The 17,590-nt window shown below is 47.4% G+C and overlaps 6 protein-coding genes across 7 annotated transcripts; 4 read left to right on the top strand and 2 right to left on the bottom strand.

Annotated features, from left to right (window-relative positions):
• Positions 1-236: 236 nt before the first annotated feature.
• Positions 237-3,154, top strand: GL218_05056 (AMP deaminase; the record flags this gene model as incomplete). The annotated part of the gene is made up of 3 exons (XM_033581692.1): positions 237-1,589; positions 1,657-2,777; positions 2,833-3,154. 3 exons carry the CDS (start codon positions 237-239, stop codon positions 3,152-3,154), a joined length of 2,796 nt encoding a protein of 931 aa, XP_033435722.1.
• Positions 3,155-4,442: 1,288 nt separating this feature from the next.
• On the top strand, positions 4,443-8,109 carry GL218_05055 (Actin cytoskeleton-regulatory complex protein sla1; the record flags this gene model as incomplete). Its single annotated transcript, XM_033581691.1, has 5 exons — positions 4,443-4,640; positions 4,707-6,038; positions 6,117-6,177; positions 6,232-8,028; positions 8,084-8,109. The coding sequence occupies 5 exons, from the start codon at positions 4,443-4,445 to the stop codon at positions 8,107-8,109; spliced, it is 3,414 nt and encodes a 1,137-aa protein (XP_033435716.1).
• A 1,429-nt stretch (positions 8,110-9,538) lies between these two features.
• On the bottom strand, positions 9,539-10,660 carry GL218_05054 (putative TLC domain-containing protein C17A2.02c; the record flags this gene model as incomplete). Its single annotated transcript, XM_033581690.1, has 2 exons — positions 9,539-10,123; positions 10,178-10,660. The coding sequence occupies 2 exons, from the start codon at positions 10,658-10,660 to the stop codon at positions 9,539-9,541; spliced, it is 1,068 nt and encodes a 355-aa protein (XP_033435715.1).
• A 1,103-nt stretch (positions 10,661-11,763) lies between these two features.
• Positions 11,764-13,092, top strand: GL218_05053 (Conserved oligomeric Golgi complex subunit 8; the record flags this gene model as incomplete). Its single annotated transcript, XM_033581689.1, has 1 exon — positions 11,764-13,092. The coding sequence occupies one exon, from the start codon at positions 11,764-11,766 to the stop codon at positions 13,090-13,092; it is 1,329 nt and encodes a 442-aa protein (XP_033435726.1).
• Positions 13,093-13,716: 624 nt separating this feature from the next.
• GL218_05052 (Solute carrier family 25 member 38 like protein) lies at positions 13,717-14,778 on the top strand (the record flags this gene model as incomplete). The annotated part of the gene is made up of 2 exons (XM_033581688.1): positions 13,717-13,756; positions 13,844-14,778. 2 exons carry the CDS (start codon positions 13,717-13,719, stop codon positions 14,776-14,778), a joined length of 975 nt encoding a protein of 324 aa, XP_033435725.1.
• A 288-nt stretch (positions 14,779-15,066) lies between these two features.
• Positions 15,067-16,671, bottom strand: GL218_05051 (uncharacterized protein; the record flags this gene model as incomplete). Of its 2 annotated transcripts, XM_033581687.1 has the most annotated exons (4): positions 15,067-15,203; positions 15,304-15,424; positions 15,496-16,453; positions 16,507-16,607. In XM_033581687.1, 4 exons carry the CDS (start codon positions 16,605-16,607, stop codon positions 15,067-15,069), a joined length of 1,317 nt encoding a protein of 438 aa, XP_033435718.1. The 2 variants fall into 2 exon arrangements, with proteins under 2 accessions (XP_033435718.1, XP_033435719.1); XM_033581686.1 differs by having other exon boundaries at positions 15,496-16,671.
• Between the last annotated feature and the right edge of the window lie 919 nt (positions 16,672-17,590).

Here is a 17,590-nt window from a genome sequence, read left to right as displayed (position 1 = left end):
AGATACCCTTGTAAATAGTAGATAGCTTTCATCATCTATATATCATACGCTACGAGACTCATCTAGATACCTGTTACGGCTGGTAATAAGGCATCTTGAGTCCTAGTGTTGATATCCTAAGCGGCACAAATAGCTATTTACGCAGGCAGAGCGCCCAAAAAAAATTATAAAAATAATAATAAAATTTCTCTCCTCATTCCAATCTATATACTCCCACATCAACGACGATCATCACGATGTCGACCGATCAAGACACCCCTAGTACGGAGTCTTCAGGACAAAGCACCAATCCCTTCGTAGGCCCACCCTCAGACTTCGCAAACTCACTCAAGGGAGCCAATGCACGCATCGATATAATGGCTGAAAATATTGCGGATATGCTTGCCGAAAACAAGCAACGGCACGATCAGACCGATGCTAAACTGGATCAAATCTTACAGGCCCTCCAAAGCAAGATGATGGCAGTCGATGTCCAGCAAGACCCATCAGAGAGACAGCCGAAGCATCAGCAAAACACAAAATACACGCCAACCCAATCTCCACCAACAACGAGCGACCCTAATCCCTTACCATTCGCCAAGGCCCCGCTCAATCCTATAGACAACGAGCGAATAGCAGATGGCAAAATCAACTTCCATCAGGTAAATGCCGGCGTGGGAGCACGCACTGTTGAGGAGGAACGTGTCAAGGCGATATTGCCAGAGGCAGTGCTACCTGCCGAAGCAGATGAGTTCGCGAAGAGCGAACTAAGCATCACCTTCCAAAATATACAGAAGGTGTTAGACATTCGTCATAAGTATATTCGCTTGTCCTTGCAACGAGACGGCGATAATCCCAAGGACGACCCGAGTTGGGATATTTACCCTCCCCCACCGGAGCCGGCCTGGATTGAAGCTTTTACAAACCAGGACAGTCATGGCGTAAACACCGGAAATAATAGTTTGAGTAATAGTACTGTCTTATCTGCCCAACCTGGTACTCAACGCCCTGGTGATCCTGGACCTCCAATTGCAGATGTCCGACCCAAACGAATATCAAGGAAGCGTAAGCCCGGCCATGATATCGGCGAGGATTTCGAAATAACAGACATCCTACCCCTTCCTTCAGCGAGTGAGTTCGTCTTTCGCCTCGACGAGAACGGGGTTTACCAAGTCTTTGAAAACGAGGCCGCTGGTGAAGCTAACACGCCGGTGGTGGGAGTACCTACGATTAAAGATTTTTATATGGATCTAGAAGAACTCTTAGCCATATCGTCTGATGGTCCGAGCAAAAGCTTTGCTTTCAGACGACTTCAGTATTTGGAGGCCAAGTTCAACCTATACGTACTCTTAAACGAGTACCAGGAGACCGCAGATACCAAAAAGGTGCCTCATCGAGACTTCTATAATGTAAGAAAGGTTGACACGCACGTTCATCACTCCGCTTGTATGAATCAGAAGCATCTCTTGCGGTTTATTAAAAGTAAGATGAAGAAGTGTCAGGACGAATACGTGCTCTTTAGGGATGGTAAGAACCTCACGCTAAAGGAAGTCTTCGAGAGTATCAAGTTGACTGCATACGATCTTAGTATCGACACTCTAGATATGCATGTAAGTCTATGACATGAATTATCAGACATTACTTTTGGATGAAAAACATATATTAACCCCGAGCCAGGCTCACACTGATTCGTTCCATCGCTTCGATAAGTTCAATCTTAAGTATAATCCCATTGGTGAATCGCGGTTGAGAACCATTTTCCTCAAGACGGATAACTTCATCGAAGGTCGGTATTTAGCGGAAATTACTAAGGAAGTCATATCCGATCTCGAGTCCAGCAAATACCAGATGGTGGAATGGCGAATCTCGATCTATGGCAGGTCCCTGGACGAGTGGGACAAGCTTGCTGCATGGGTTGTCGATAACAAGTTGTTTTCACATAATGTTCGTTGGCTCATACAAATCCCACGATTGTACGACGTCTTCAAGGCTACTGAGTTGATGGACTCATTTGAACAACTGGTAAAGAACGTCTTCCAACCACTTTTCGAGGTGACCAAAGATCCAGAGAGCCACCCGAAACTTCACATTTTCTTACAGCGAGTTATTGGCTTTGACAGCGTGGATGACGAGAGTAAGATTGAGCGACGACTGTATAGGAAATTCCCCGTACCAAGGGAGTGGAACTCTAAACAGAACCCCCCATATAGCTATTGGATTTACTATCTCTTCGCTAATATGACATCGCTCAACTTTTGGCGCCGCCAGCGTGGCTTCAACACGTTCCTGCTTCGACCGCACTGTGGAGAGGCGGGCGACAGCGAGCATTTGGCTGTTGCTGTACTATGCAGTCATAGCATCAGCCACGGGTTGCTTTTGAGAAAGGTCCCTTTGTTGCAATATATTTTCTACCTTGAACAAATAGGTATTGCTATGTCACCACTTAGCAACAACGCGCTTTTCTTGGCCTACGAGAGGAACCCTTTCTATCAGTATTTTAGACGTGGACTGAACGTATCACTCTCCACGGATGACCCACTACAGTTTGCGTTTACAAAGGAGCCGTTGATGGAAGAATATGCTGTCGCAGCGCAAATTTACAAGCTGAGCCCGGTTGACATGTGTGAGCTTGCTAAGAACTCGGTGAAGCAAAGTGGCTATGAATATTCCGTCAAACAGCAATGGTTGGGAGAGAAGTTCAATTTACCAGGGAAGGATGGAAATAGTATGGTGAAGACTAACATACCTGATCGAAGAGAAGATTTCAGGTATCATACGTGGGTTGAAGAGCACCGTTTGTGAGTACCATGTAACCTATCCTTTATCTTCATGATACTAACCTTTTCATGGTAGGATCTCGAGTTATACTTCTGCATCTGAATTAGACGAAGTTCTCGAACACCATCCAACAATCACTTTAAACCAAAACCCCACGTCGCCCACTTCATCCGTCATGGCGAACTTCGACGCTAATTCTCACGTCTTCAACACGGGGAATCTACCGCGCTCGGGGTCACAAGCTGATTTTGATACTCATACTAACCGGTCTTTCCCGGCTTCGGGGTCTGGGCTTAATATTTCACAGCGGGAATCTTGGTCCCCGGAGGGACTACGTGACAAGGTATATGCCGAGGATGATAACGAGAGCGTTGAGGCATGGGAGCATCCATCGTAGTTGGACGCATGAAAGTGATGATGTGGGTGCTATTCGCAATGCTTCTAACAAGGCTAGTGGGAGGGAGGGTCGGAGTTAGGTGACTAAGATTGTAAAGGAATATATATAGCTTGGTGAGGGTAGACTTTGGCCTAATATGAATATTTGGTCTGGGAATAGAGGTTGCTTTGATCAAGAATAAATCAGGTTTGCTATTATCAAACAAATTTGTTACCGAGTAAAATATGGTATATATATTAGGATAGTGTTGAGACTAATCCCGATATGATATTATTTAATTTGGTATATAGTATATTGGGGCGGGAATATATAGCGTCGCCAGTTGAAGGAATATCAAAGTTCAAAGTTGCTAATGGTAAGACATATAGAACATCTTTAACGAATGTCATTATGTCATAAGTACATGTATGTAGACACCTAATATTGATGCACGTTATGTTTATCGTACATACATGTGCATCTGCATAATACAACCATAAATTAGATAAGCTCCTTTTTGTTATAGTGTATATTACATGCATATACAAACACGTGTATTTACTATATGTAATTAATAGATGTTAGAGCTAGAGAGTATTGGAAGTTGCAGTATCAGCGCCAGCTTTTGGAGTGTCTAATTTAGCGCGTTTAGTAATTCCCAGGTCTTGGTCCTACCTGTTTAAACGAACCAATTCCGCCTCAATCCGATTTACGACCTGCGACCTGCGACTCTCTACATAGTAGTGTATCGACTCTTCTGTCGACCCTCTTGTGTCTCGGCGACTACTTCAAAGTCGTGTTACCTTCAACTTATTAAATATTTCTCTTTCTTTCTCTCTCCATACCCGAAATATAACTCTACTAAGCTACCCGTTGGCGTCTGGTACAGTACCGTTGCGAGGGCATTTGTAACATGTTTGCGTATGGCGACTTCGCAACGTTGATAATAAACCCCTGGGAAATACTTAGTATCCTTGCGCACCTTGCCGCATCTCCACGTTTACACCTAATAATCGTCTAAAGGGAGGCTATCTTTGAATTGTTTTGATTTCTCTCTACACTCTTCAGAGAACTTAACCCCTTTACTTATAGCTGCTGCTACTTTAACCGACAAACCTCTTCAACCGCTTCTCCATCTCGAGCTGCGTGAGCCTCGTCATCTTTTCGGTCCCTTTATCTCGGACGCACGAAACCCTGTAACCCTACCCTCGCTTTTAGTCTCGTATGCGATCCTGATACAACTGTAATCGACCCCCTCAGTAATAGATTCTTTACAACGAAATTTCTCTGCCCACGTTTTCTAGCCACTATGGGGTTCCTAGGTGTTTACAAAGCACTCTACGACTATGCGCCGCAATCCGAGGGAGAGCTATCAATAAGTGAAGGCGATATTCTCTATGTTTTGGAGAAGAGTGCGGATGATGATTGGTGGAAAGCCAAGAAGAGGGCTAGTGCCGACGACGAAGATGAGCCCGTTGGCCTGGTGCCTAACAATTACGTAGAGGAGGTGCGTATAACCACGTCATGAACGGTTTAACCGTCCTTCATAGCATGATGTGCTAAGCTTTTATAGGCACCGCCTGTAGGACAAGCTCGTGCATTGTACGAATATACTCGGCAGACCGACGAAGAGCTGTCTTTCCCCGAAGATGCCCCATTGCAAGTCTATGATACGTCCGATCCAGACTGGATTCTTGTCGGATTTGAGAAAGATTATGGCTTTGCTCCGGCAAATTATATTGAGATGGGTGCAGCCACATCGGCTCCGGCTCCGGCTACGACACGGAAAACTGCACCGGAACCTGAACCTGAAATTGAACCTGAGCCTGAGCCCGAACCTTTACCCGTACCGAAGCCCCCGTCCTTGCCTACGCGAGCCTCTGTTTCCTTTGCTCCTGTCGAGTCAGAAGAACCTCAAAGCCCGCCTCTTCCGGATAGAAACCCTCCAGCAAGAGCTCCAGCGGCCCCTACAGCACCGGGTCCGGCGGCTGCTTTAGCCGGCGTGATGCAGGGCAGAAGTTCTACTCGTGCGGCAACGCCTCCTCCTGTTACCATACCTCCTCGCCAGCAATATCTCTCTGAAGAATCTGATGGCGAACCAAGTCCCGCTCTACCAGTACGGCCACGACCCCAATCAAGTATGCCGAACGAACAACGACGCGCGTCAGCTCATCCGCAACGGTCTTCTAGCCGCCGTGAGTACGAAGATGAGATCCACCCACCACAGTCAGGCCGGATCGCGCCTGGTGGCTTCCATCTATATAACATCAACGAGATGGTGTCTATAATGGGCAAGAAAAAGAAGATGCCCACAACATTAGGCGTAAACTTGAAAACTGGGGTTATTCTAATCGCCCCTGAGCATGTCTCGGACGGCCCAAGTCAAGAGTGGACTGCAGAGAAGATGACACATTACTCCCGTGAGGGTAAGCACGTGTTTCTAGAGCTCGTTCGGCCGAGCAAGAGTATAGATTTCCATGCGGGTGCCAAGGATACTGCCGAGGAGATTGTCAGCGCTCTCGGCGAGCTGTCCGGAGCTGTACGGGCAGAAGGTTTGCGGGAGGTTATCATGGCCGGAACTGGCCAAAGTGCCCAGAAGAAGGGGCAGGTTCTTTACGACTTTGAAGCACAGGGAGAAGATGAAGTTACAGTTTCTATAGGAGACGAAGTCATGATCCTCGACGATACCAAGAGCGAAGAATGGTGGCAAGTCCGACGCCTCAAAAGCGGAAAAGAAGGGGTCGTTCCAAGCAGTTATATCGAAATTATTGGAACGATGACATCGCCATCGACATCGACGTCGACATCGGGAATTAATGCCGGCAGGTCTACCGTAGCGCAGAACCGACTGGAAGAAGCACGCTTGACTAAAGAAGCGCTCAAGAGAGACCAAAAAGCAGCAGAGGTAGGGCCTGGAATGATTTTGCCTGAGAGGCGTAGTAGTTTGTCGGTGAGAGATAATGGTAACACTTCTGGGCAACAGCGAAACCGACGCGAAAACGGCCGATCAGAAAGCAGCCGCTCTGGTTCCTCCTCAAAGCCTAGTAAGTTATACTAATTCGTCCTTATAACATGTAAAATGCTAATAACGGCTCCAGAACCTGATCCGACCAAGGTACGAAGTTGGACAGACAGGTCCAAGTCATTCAGTGTCGAGGCCCAATTTCTCGGGCTCAAGGATGGGAAGATTAACCTACACAAGCTAAATGGAGTCAAAATTGCTGTCCCCGTGGCCAAGATGTCGATCGAAGATATTGAGTACGTCGAACGTATCACAGGGGCGTCCTTGGACGAAGACAAGCCCCTATCTGAAGTTAAGCGCGGATTGCCTTCAAAGAATAGTTCAAACCGAGAGTCTGCGTCTGGTAAAGTCGGTGCGTCTATCGAGCCGGCGAAGCCAGATTACGATTGGTTTCAATTCTTCCTGTCTTGCGATGTTGCTGTCGGCCTCTGTGAGCGATATGCTCAGGCTTTTGCTAAAGATTCCATGGATGAAAGCGTTCTGCCTGATGTGGACGCGAGTGTTCTCCGTAATCTCGGCCTCCGGGAAGGCGATATCATCAAGGTTACACGTTATTTAGATAAGAAGTATGGTCGCGATGGCAAGAAGAAAGGTGTTAGCTTCTCTGGGGACGATGACGATGGCTCTGGCGGTCTCTTCTCGGGGCCAGGTGGGACACTCCGGAATAATACTCGAAAAGGTCGTCCCGCTCCTGCTGTTCAGACTAATGACAATATAGATCCCAAGGCGTTTTCTCAAAAAGATGGTGGTGCCCAAGATACAGAGTCGTCCTCTCCTGCTGCAACTCGCCCAAAGGCTACCGGTAAGAGTGGCGGCGGGTTCGACGACGACGCCTGGGACGTAAAGCCGGCCAAGCAGCAGCCTGAGCCCGAAGCGAAACCAGCTCCGACCCCCGAGCCAGCTCCAGCCGCGCCTGTTCAACCTCAACGACCACCAACGCAATCCATGCAAGATCTTTCGCTCCTATCGACTCCGCTAGAGCCGATCAAGGTACAGCCAACCGCATCCCCTACTATCACTCTGCCACCTCCTCAAGCCCAGCCGCAACCCCAGGTTCTGCCTCCACAGACGCAACCTCAGCAGCCGGGAGCAACACCGGCCTTCTTCACAGGCATCCCGCCACAGCAGACAGGTCTCCCGCAAGCGTCAGCTCAGCCCCTCAATCTTGGCCTTGGTAATAGGCAAAGGCCTACACCACCTCAAGTCACCGGCGCTCAAGGTGCTCTAATGCCGCCACCACCATCACGGCCATTATCGGCACCGCAGTCTGTGCAACCTAGCGGGTTTGCGCCACCTCCGTTACAACCCCAGATGACGGGCATCGCACCTCCAGGACAGAGTCTGAACGACCTCACCCAACAGCGAATGCAGCAGCAATATATGGGCTCCTTCCAACCCCAACCTACTGGTCAAGGTATGATGCCATTCAACACGGGTGTTAGTATGCCCGGCCAGTTTGGACCTGGCCAGTTTATGCAACCTCAAATGACTGGAGTGCCACAAGCACAGAGCCCATTTGCAGACCCTCGTCCTCAACAATTCTCTCCAATCCAAAACCAACCCACGGGCTTTCCCGGTGGTTTCCAGCCACAACAACAGTTCCCGCAACAGACTGGTGTAAACTCATATCTCCCCCCCGCGCTAGAGCCTCAGCGCACGGGTATGCCATCGTTACAACCGCAGCAGACCGGCTTTGGTGGTTTTGGTCAGGGCTTCAATCCTAGCTTAAATAACGCAGCGGCCCAACCTCAACAACCTCCCGCAGCTCCTCTTCTCCCCCAGCAGACAGGTCCTCCGCCCCCCGTGCGTTTCGGTGTTACAGATAAAATTGTCCCCCAGCCTACTGGACGCCGTGCGAACCTCGCCCAAGCGAGTAAGTGCTTTCTCCCTTTTATATGCATTAATCATTGCCAACTAACATCATACAGCTCCGCAGAACCCATTTGGCTTCTAGAAGCCGCCTGTACAGGGCGCTTTGGTCAAATAGCCGTGGTGTAGGGCTGATGATAACAATGGTAATTTATTCAGACACGGGTAGGCTTAATGTATTAGAGCATGAAACTGGTCTGGTCTAGTCGGGCCCTGAATAATAATCGCATATCGCGCCGTAAGAGCCTTGTCTAACATGTATTTATCTACTTCAAGCAGCTCAGAGGTGGAACATAATCTTGAGACTGGGGGGTCATCACAGAAAGGCGCTTTAAGATAATCAAGCAAGGGAGAGTGTCATGTATAGCAGAAGCGAAGCAGAGAGATAGAAGCTGAGGCGGGAATGGAAGTAGACATTGTTTGGACACGGTTTACTTATAAGACAGGAAGAAAGAATGTATGGCTTCTTCTCCATCCATATATTATATATACTTTTAACTACTACCCACCTGAGCCAGGAACACTGGAGGCCGTCTACTGCGTGAACGTCGAGCTGGGATAAGGTGTGTATATCTTGCGGGCTTAAGGGGGACAGCCAATCCTATATAAGAGGTAGAATATGGTAATTAAGTGGATTTACTTTCTTGTCTGATAATAATAATGTGGAAACTATACGGGCTAGTCGTATATAACTACCTGTTTAGTGAGGTTATTCCTTTGGTTGGCGGCGGATGCTATAGCAGCAGCAGCAGCAGCATTTGATGACGGGGTATATAAACCTACAAAACAAGAAGGATTATCACATACGACCATAGGATCTGGAAAACTCGGGGTCCCGTCCGCTCCCCCTTAGATAAGCCAGATACCGCCGGATTAGTAGTTGGGTCGGTGACGACCAGCGAATCCCCGGTGTTGTATGTTTTGTTTTTTGGTGTTTTTATTTTCAGTTACCTTGAGAGTTGGATATCGAATCTACCGGGGTTTTTTCTATCACATTAAACCTTTCTAGGCATGATATGGTTAACAATAATAGAACGTTGTCCTATATTATGGTGGCTAGTATAAGACATCCCTTTTGACGCTATTTTGTGGTGGTAATATCGGGATATTTTTAAACAGTATGGTGGTTTTTACGCAGTCAGACACACAGACTACTATAATCTAAGAAATCGTCAAATTGTTTCAATGACTTAGAATGATATTATTATTTGTAATTTTTCTCGTTTTTATTGATTAATAGTTTAACGAAATGGCATAAACCTCGTTCATTAAGCCTCTTATCCGTACGAATCCTTTGCAAGTTAGGACCAGATACTCGGTTCGGCTAAGCCCCTCTTCCTTCCATATTAACTTCTCCTTTGGAGGGATAATCCAAGTCTCTACATCTCAAACCCGGGGCTTCTACATTATCACCTAGTTGTAAAAAGGCCAAGAGATTGCTTCGGAGCTTTTAGGAGTTAATTATCGCGCCGAAGAACTCAATCGAGAAAATCGATGTTTCCCTACTGGGAATATTAGATTGGTGGGGGTTCATCTGCTTCTTCTCCATCGAGCAAAGTTCGCCGGCGCGGACGAGTCTTTAACTCGTCACTACCTGGTTGGGCGCCGGTAGTGACAGCTTTGCCTTCTATCGGCTTGTCATCGACCTTGGCTTCTTTTTCCTTGGGATCAAACCGCTTGCGGACGGCATCGATCATCTTGAAGAACCAATAGAAGTTCAACGAGTTCAAAGTTATGTTGCTGGCAGTGTATACCGCGGCAAGCCACAGTGGGATGCTATCTGGCTGAGATACAAATCGCATGGTATTCGTATACTGGGAAGGGAATGATGCCTCAAGAAGCTCGCCGGAAGTTAATGCTGTTAGAACGGTAGGCGTCGAGTTTACACCGGTCCATAAGTCACGGGCGACTAAGACAGATTGGTATGTGCCCCATACAAGACGGCAAGAGAAGAAGGTAGCAATAAGTATCAGGCCATTATAGAGTTGCGGCTTGGTTCCAGTCATACCCAGCTTGTCAAAGAACCAATGGATATTGAGGAAAGGCGAAGACAGCTCCCAGAGGATAAAGTTACTACTATAGTAGTTGAGGAACGGGCGCTGGTATAAAAGTTAGCTCTTCGAGCTTAAGTTCATAATTCAGACAATACCTACGAAGCCAAAAGAATAAACTGCCAAAGCACTAACAGCATGTGCGAGCATACCAAGACCAAATATTTCGAGATGGGCGACAGTGATAATGAGGTCATAGAGGAAATAACCCGCGGCGAGAGCTTGGATCATGGCTGCACCGCCAGTATATCCCCAGACACGCTCTTGCAAGTCCATATTCTTGCGCTCCTCGTCAACGAACATAACCCATAGTGCGAGGATATTGATGGTAGTGCTCTGCACAAACGACACGACGTGGACATCCCAGCTCAGCCTCTTGCTCCTGGAGAGGGCTGTATATTTGGTAGGGAAGATTCGGCTCGATAGGAAGGGCGAGACGACAGTGCCGATAAAGAAGTAGAGAGCGGCCATCAAGAGGACCTCGTGAATATGCAGAGGCAGCGTCGGCAACCCGAGGTAGTCAGCCCATGGTTGGACGGCCTTGCTGAGGGCGGGGATAGGAGGAATAGGGAAAGGATCCCTCATGTTGGATTTCTATCCTTGTCGTCGATACGATATGCGGGTTAAGGAAATCGAGCCACTATGGTATCTTAGTTGAAGAATAAAAATTATTAGATAGATGATGTCCTTATACAGGTCATAGAAGGGGGTATGTAAACCCGGGATGGGTGTAGGTAGACGAAGGTAATAGGTAAAAGGTAGGTAATAGTTGGATGATGGGGGTAGTAGATGGATATTATAAGTCGTGGATGACGAAAATAAATTAAATTAAAAAGTGCTAAGGCTGTGGAGGATTATTATGTCAGTCAGCTGGATCTATGTAGAAGTAAGACAAGAGCTGATGAATGACAAGACTTACCCTTCTTATCCTTAGGTAGACAGACTTAGACAGACAATAATCTACTTCTTAGGGGGTGCGTATGACAGGGCACACGTAGCGTTAACTACATGGCACCTGTGCAAGTGGCTAAGGTAGTGGTCACCAGGCGAGGATGGCACTGGACTTGTGAATACACTTGTGAATAGTTGTATTGATTGGTTTTTGGTGTCGGTTGCGAATTTAGGTTATTACATGCGTAGCATTTTGATGCATCTTGTGCATCTGTACATTTATGGATGTTCTATGTCAGGTAACTATATGGAAACTACCTTAGGTATGTATGGATGTATATACGGGGCTTCCTTCCTTTCAGCTGTGCCGGCCGGGCTCAACAAAAATCAAAACGGGTAATCGGCCACATGCAGATTTCGGGACCGTTGGGTACAGGTACAGGTACAGGTACAGGTAGTAGGTACATGATGCTACGTACCCCATACCCACAAATGCACAGTAGAGGTACTTGCCTTTATGTGAGTAGCCAAAGGAGCTTCTAAATTGATATTCATTTAAGAGCTAGCTTCTATAGTTTAGTCTTGGCATTTGTGGCTTAGGTATGCCGGGTCTATGTACCTTGCTCTTTTATGTACATTACAATGCAGGTACATGGAGCCTTTATAGAAAACAACATTCCGCCTAAGATCTTGACTACGAGTACCTAAACAGCACCAAGCTAATACCTATCATTTCTTAATATCTAAATCAACCTCCCAGCCCGCAAGTGGTCAACTGAACTACACCACTGGACAAAATGGCTGATTTGTTTCAAGAGTTATTAAACCCGCCTAGCTCAGCCGACCGTCGTTCAAATGACAAAACTCAGACTGATCCTGTTGCCCTCCAATATCTTTCCTCATTGGCTTCTATGCCCCTTTCTCAATTAGATGGCTTCGAACAGCAATCCTTAGCCCAATCTTCTCATTCACTACACCTCGCCTTGCAGGCCCTTTCTAAACGTTCTCATAAGTCTATCATCAACTCGGCAGCTAATCATGCACACCTTGGTACTACGCTTCCTACTCTAGCAGCCTCGGCCACTGACTTAACGGCCGCGATACCTAAGTTAGATAATGAAGCAGTTCGTTTTTCAACTACTTACCATAAGTCTGGAGACAATGAACTTCTTAATGCTCGGAAGCGAGCCCTGTTATTATCGAGAAATGTCGAACGATTAGTTGACGTGCTTGATCTCCCTACTTTACTCTCTACTGCCATCTCCACAGGCTCTTCTGCCCCGGCTGCAAATTATGCATCCGCGCTGGATCTTAACGGTCATATCCGTCGACTGCATGGCCTATACCCCGACTCACCTTTGGTGGCATCTGTTTCCACACAGGCCGATGAAGCTATGCAGGCCATGGCCAAAAACTTGATAATGGGCCTACGCACACCCGGTCTCAAGCTAGCATCTGCCTTGAGAACGGTCAGCTGGCTCCGAAGAGTCATACCGGATCTTGATACTACCGGCGCCACTGGAAATGGCGGAGGGCTAGGAGCTTTGTTCCTCGTATGCCGTCTGTCGACACTCATCAATATGCTAGCTGCCTTGGAGCCACTTCGTGAGCTAGCGGAACAGGAAAGGATACGGCAACAGCAAAACCCAACAGGGAGCGCCTGGTCTGGAGGACAGCAAACAGAGCGATACCTCAAGCGTTACATAGAGATATTCAGGGAACAAAGTTTTGCCATCATCTCAATGTTTAGGAGTATATTTCCTACGCACACAAATGAGACGCCGTCAAAAACAACCAATAATGACCCTCTACAGCCTGTACCATCCGCAGGATCAACATTCTTATTTCACCTTATCGAGATGTTAATGGAGACGCTCCGGATTTACCTACCAACTGTTAAAGACCAGCCGTCCCGTGACAGTTTATTAACACAAGTTCTTTACTGCGCCGGAAGTCTTGGGCGTCTTGGGGGAGACTTTGGGATCCTGCTAGCCACTATCGATGTCGGAGATGAAGCAGAAGATGAATGGGTCGAGGTAATTAAGCGTCACCGGCTCATGGCAGGTCGTCTAGAATCAATAGTCGGCGGTAAAGAGAAAGGGGCCGCAGAGCCCATCAAGACATAAATACCTAAGTTACTACCATTCCCATTGAGATTTGACGCCAACCCTAGTACTTCCGGTATAGATAACTACCTATACTATATACCCCGAGTTCCTCCATTTCCTGCATATTTAGTGTTGACTCACAAAAAGGATCTAGCCGGTCACGAGGCAAAGATATGGATTTCCTAAATAAGATAGCTAGGAAAGAATGCTCGTGGTTTAAATATACTTAAGCATTATGCACGCATAAAGGTATTTTATGCTTACATATAGCTCAAAAAATCCCTGTACCTTTGTTAAGTAATGCATGTACCTACCCACTTGCCTAAGCTCTCCTAGGTACAAAAGTATGACGTGAGGATTGGCGGGGCTCTCCTTTCAATCGAATTTTTGACGGTAAACTTGAAGTCCATGGAGCAAAAGCTACTAGCACCTTAATAAGCCTTTGACTCAAAGCTGCTATCTTTTGCATACGAAAACCAGCCCTGATCCCACTTATTTTATGCCATGCGGGCAATCGAAGGTCGGATCAAGAGGGAAGAGATATATAAGACTCCTAAGCAGATGGGCTCGCTATAAGTCGAATCCTCCATCTTGGGTAGGATTCATTCGCTCATTTGCTTCATTTGCCTTGTTTGCTTCGCAATGTCGCAGAAGACAGCAGCCGGAGGCAAGTCTTCGTCAAGTAAGCAAACATAATCTTAGTCTTGAGTTGTTATAAATGTCTACCTATCTATCTTGAATGAGGAAGCTGACGGTTCTTCCGGTATAGCCTTCCACTTTGGTGCTGGTCTCGGCTCTGGCACATTAAGCGCTGTACTTCTACAGCCGTTCGATCTTCTTAAGACACGCGTGCAACAGTCAGGTTCACACTCAATTAGAGCTGCTATAAGAGAGATTGCCAAGTCTCCAAATGCATTGACTGCCTTCTGGAGGGGCACGGTTCCGTCAGCCCTGCGGACGGGCGTCGGGTCGGCCATCTACTTTACCACCTTGAATATGATTCGGCAGCGTGCAACGACCTTTTCGTTCGCTACAGTTCCGGCCTTTGATAAGCATGGGTCTTCTTCTTCCCTGCCGAAACTTTCTAATACCGCAAACATGGTATCCGGAGCCGTCGCCCGAGCTTTTGCGGGCTTCATCCTCATGCCATTGACGGTTATCAAGGTACGCTACGAATCAAACTTGTATTCATACAAGTCGATCGCTGGCGCTGCCAGGGATATATACAAAACCGAGCGCATCCCAGGCTTCTTTGCTGGCTTTGGTGCTACTGCCCTTCGAGATGCCCCGTATGCTGGGCTCTACGTTCTTTCGTATGAACAATTCAAAAAGCGACTCAGTGCCTGGCTTTATGTAAGGCCGGCTATCACTCACGCGAAAGCCAGCCTAGGGATGGGGAGTTCTCTGTCTGCTATGATTAACTTCAGTTCCGGCGCGCTCGCTGGTGCAACGTGTTCCTTCATATCGAACCCGTTCGACGCCGTCAAGACGCGCATACAACTGCAACCCCGCCAATACCGTAACATGGTTCAAGCGTGCCGCAAGATGATCACGGAGGAAGGTGTACGGTCACTCTACGACGGACTTGCTCTGCGCATGACGCGCAAGGCGATAAGTTCCGCATTAGCTTGGATGGTATACGAAGAGTTGATTCGGAGAGCAGAGACTACGCTATATTCAAGAGATACGAAAGAGCATGTATAATTACCAAGCCGGCTACGTATAAAAAAAAGCTATATCCAAAATGAAGAAGAAAAAAAATATTAAATCCCCTCTCAAAAAACAGTTCTTATCGGAGATTTCTTTTGCTTGACATGACCGCTCTTTATTTAAAATTGGGTATATATTCTTATTCATGATCGTTTCTGCCTATCCCTGCCCCTGACACTTCCACCTCACCTCGACGTAGGAAAAAGGCGTAACTTCGTTTGTTGACTGCGAATCACAGCGACCGTCCCATCTTCTTCCGTATATGCGAAAGCTAGCTATACACTATGATGGCCGTCCGCCGGCTAGATACATGAGCAATGAAGGGGATCGGCTGCGTCGGCGCTCCTTCTTGCGAACCCATTCGAATTCAGGCTCGAGATGATGATGATGGTGATGTTTCTTGCCTTCTTCGATGCTCACTGCGGATTCTAATGTCAGTATATGTATTTTATCGATGATCCCACGATCCTAGGGAAATCCACAATTGTGGTTAGATAAGTATGAGATGAAATAACTTACTGATAAGCTTGCCAGAAGAGGTAGAGCTGGAACGCTTCTCTCGGATGATCTTGGTGTGTCTCCAGAGCATATCCTGCTCTGGCTCTGCCACCCATCGCTTGATCAAGATGTAATCGGGATCCTAGTTTGCGAGGTTAGGTCTAACATATTGACATGACACAACTGGGGGAAGGGGGTATCTATGCTACTTACGGGGTCAAGCTGAAAGTCGATGTTATAAGCCCTAAGGGTCTCAATCGAAAGATGTCGCCGAGCCATGCGTGTGTAAATCGGCCTATCCTCTTCTTTTTTCTCTTCCTTCTTTTCTTCCTTCTTCTCCTTCTCCTTCTCCTTCTCCTTCTTTTCCTTCTCGCGCTTGATCTTCTCGCCGGCGAGGATGGCGTTGATCTCTTTCTCGTCGAGCCCGGACCTGAGCAGGTGCTCTTGCATCTTGGTTTTGTACTCCTTCTCGCGCTGCTCGGCTTCTTGCTTCTCGCGGAGCTTGCGCTCGGCCTCCTCGCGCTTGTACTTGTCGATGATCTCCTTGGCTTCCTTGTCACGACGCCGCTTCTCCTCAAGCGCGGCTTCTTCAGCTTTCATGCGCTCAAGCTCGAGCTTCTGCTTTACGCGCCGCTCGTACTCGTCGTCTGCCTTGGCCTTGCGGATTGCGTCAAGCTCCTTCTTGGCATCTCGCAGGTCTCGTTCTTCTTGCATAGTCCGGTTTCGCCGCTGCTCTTCTTGCTCAATCTGCTTGGCCAACTTGATCTCTTGCAGCTCCTTGCGCGTACGCTCCAGCTCGTACTCTCGACGCTTATTCTCGATTTCTTTCTCATGTTCGCGGCGCCGCATCTCAATCTCTTTCTCATAGTCTACGCGCACATGCTCGAGCGCAAAGGCATCGCGCTCGCGTTGAAGCTCGAGTTCACGTTGGAGTTCAAGTTCACGTTCATGTTCACGTTCACGGGAGTGGCTGGATGAGACACGAGAGTGCGAGCGGTGGCGACGACGATGAGATCGGGATCGCTTGTACTCGTCCTCGGAATCGGAGTAGGATAGCGATTCCGAATCTGAGTTATTGTAAATGCGGTTGTTAATAATGACGGGAGGTGGCGCCGGCTGAGACACATTGCTCCCAGGAGAACCCGGACGACGATCCCGCGAAACAGAGCGCCTAGTAGTAACCAAGGTACGCTCATTTGTCGGGGTTAGAAACCGATCCTCAACTCGGGGACCAGTCTCGTAGAAGCGGGGCCGAGACCGGTTCGGAGCCTCAACATAATGCGCAAGCGTAGGGGGAGCCGGAGGGCGAGGAGAGGCTGAGGCATGCCGATGTCTCACACGAATATCGAGATCCGAGTCCTCATCGGAATAGGAATTGTATCTACTCATCTCGGATCGAGTTCAGTAGAGGGTATATAAGACGATATACAATAAAATATGGGTAAACGGCAAGTATGTCCAGTAGGACGTAGGTGAGAGAGGGGAATAAAAAAGGGAAAATGAGATAAGGGAGGGAGGTTTCGGGGAGATTCAAGTAAGAACTCAGTAAGAACCACCTTGGATGAGAACTACTTGGGTAAGAAGCAGCTGCTTATAATACGCTTATACCGAAGGCGGGGGAAGCGCTCTTCATTTATCGTTGTTAGAAAACGCAGGCGCGCGCACATGTTCTAATCCACCTTAACTGCTTAGTTATTACTATATTAGGTTATCTTCCAAGGTGCCCCAGGTCGTTCTTACCGATAGGTACTATTTCGACCAATAACGATACCCAATCAAGGTAGTACAACTTGTTACTTCCGTTGTATAACACAAAAGTATCTCTAATACAGCTATACGGCTATACGGCACTCATTACCAATAGATAGATACATGTTGGAGTTGTTACATCCTATCTCGGCCCTAATGTGCGGTACCTTTTCTAGAACAGTATATAGTGTACCTTTCGCCATTTACGAAGTACTTCTAGCGATCAATCCATCGTTGGGGGCCGAAACGGACTTGAGCGACAATTCGTGGATTTGAGGGCATTATAACGCTAACTACATAATAAGATGTTTTATACCTAGTCCCTTGTCCGAGGGGCTGAGAGTGGGGCTCACTTAGCAGTATACACACACACATATACAACTTTTGGAACTTCGTTTATACATACATAACAAGCATCCTATGCAGTTACTTGGGTATATATACCTATGTACCTTACTTGTCTCTGATTGTACCTATTAATAGATAGGGCTAGGAACGAGGTAGGTACCACGGAACTATGTATTTTTATAGTTGTTTCTTTTTGGGAAGGTTATGCGCT

This window comes from Daldinia childiae (assembly GCF_008694065.1).
Source record: "Daldinia childiae strain JS-1345 chromosome Unknown Scaffold4, whole genome shotgun sequence".
Taxonomy (NCBI): domain Eukaryota; kingdom Fungi; phylum Ascomycota; class Sordariomycetes; order Xylariales; family Hypoxylaceae; genus Daldinia; species Daldinia childiae.
The sequence above is the reverse complement of the archived record's forward strand: the minus strand, read 5'-3'. Positions and strand labels throughout refer to the sequence as shown.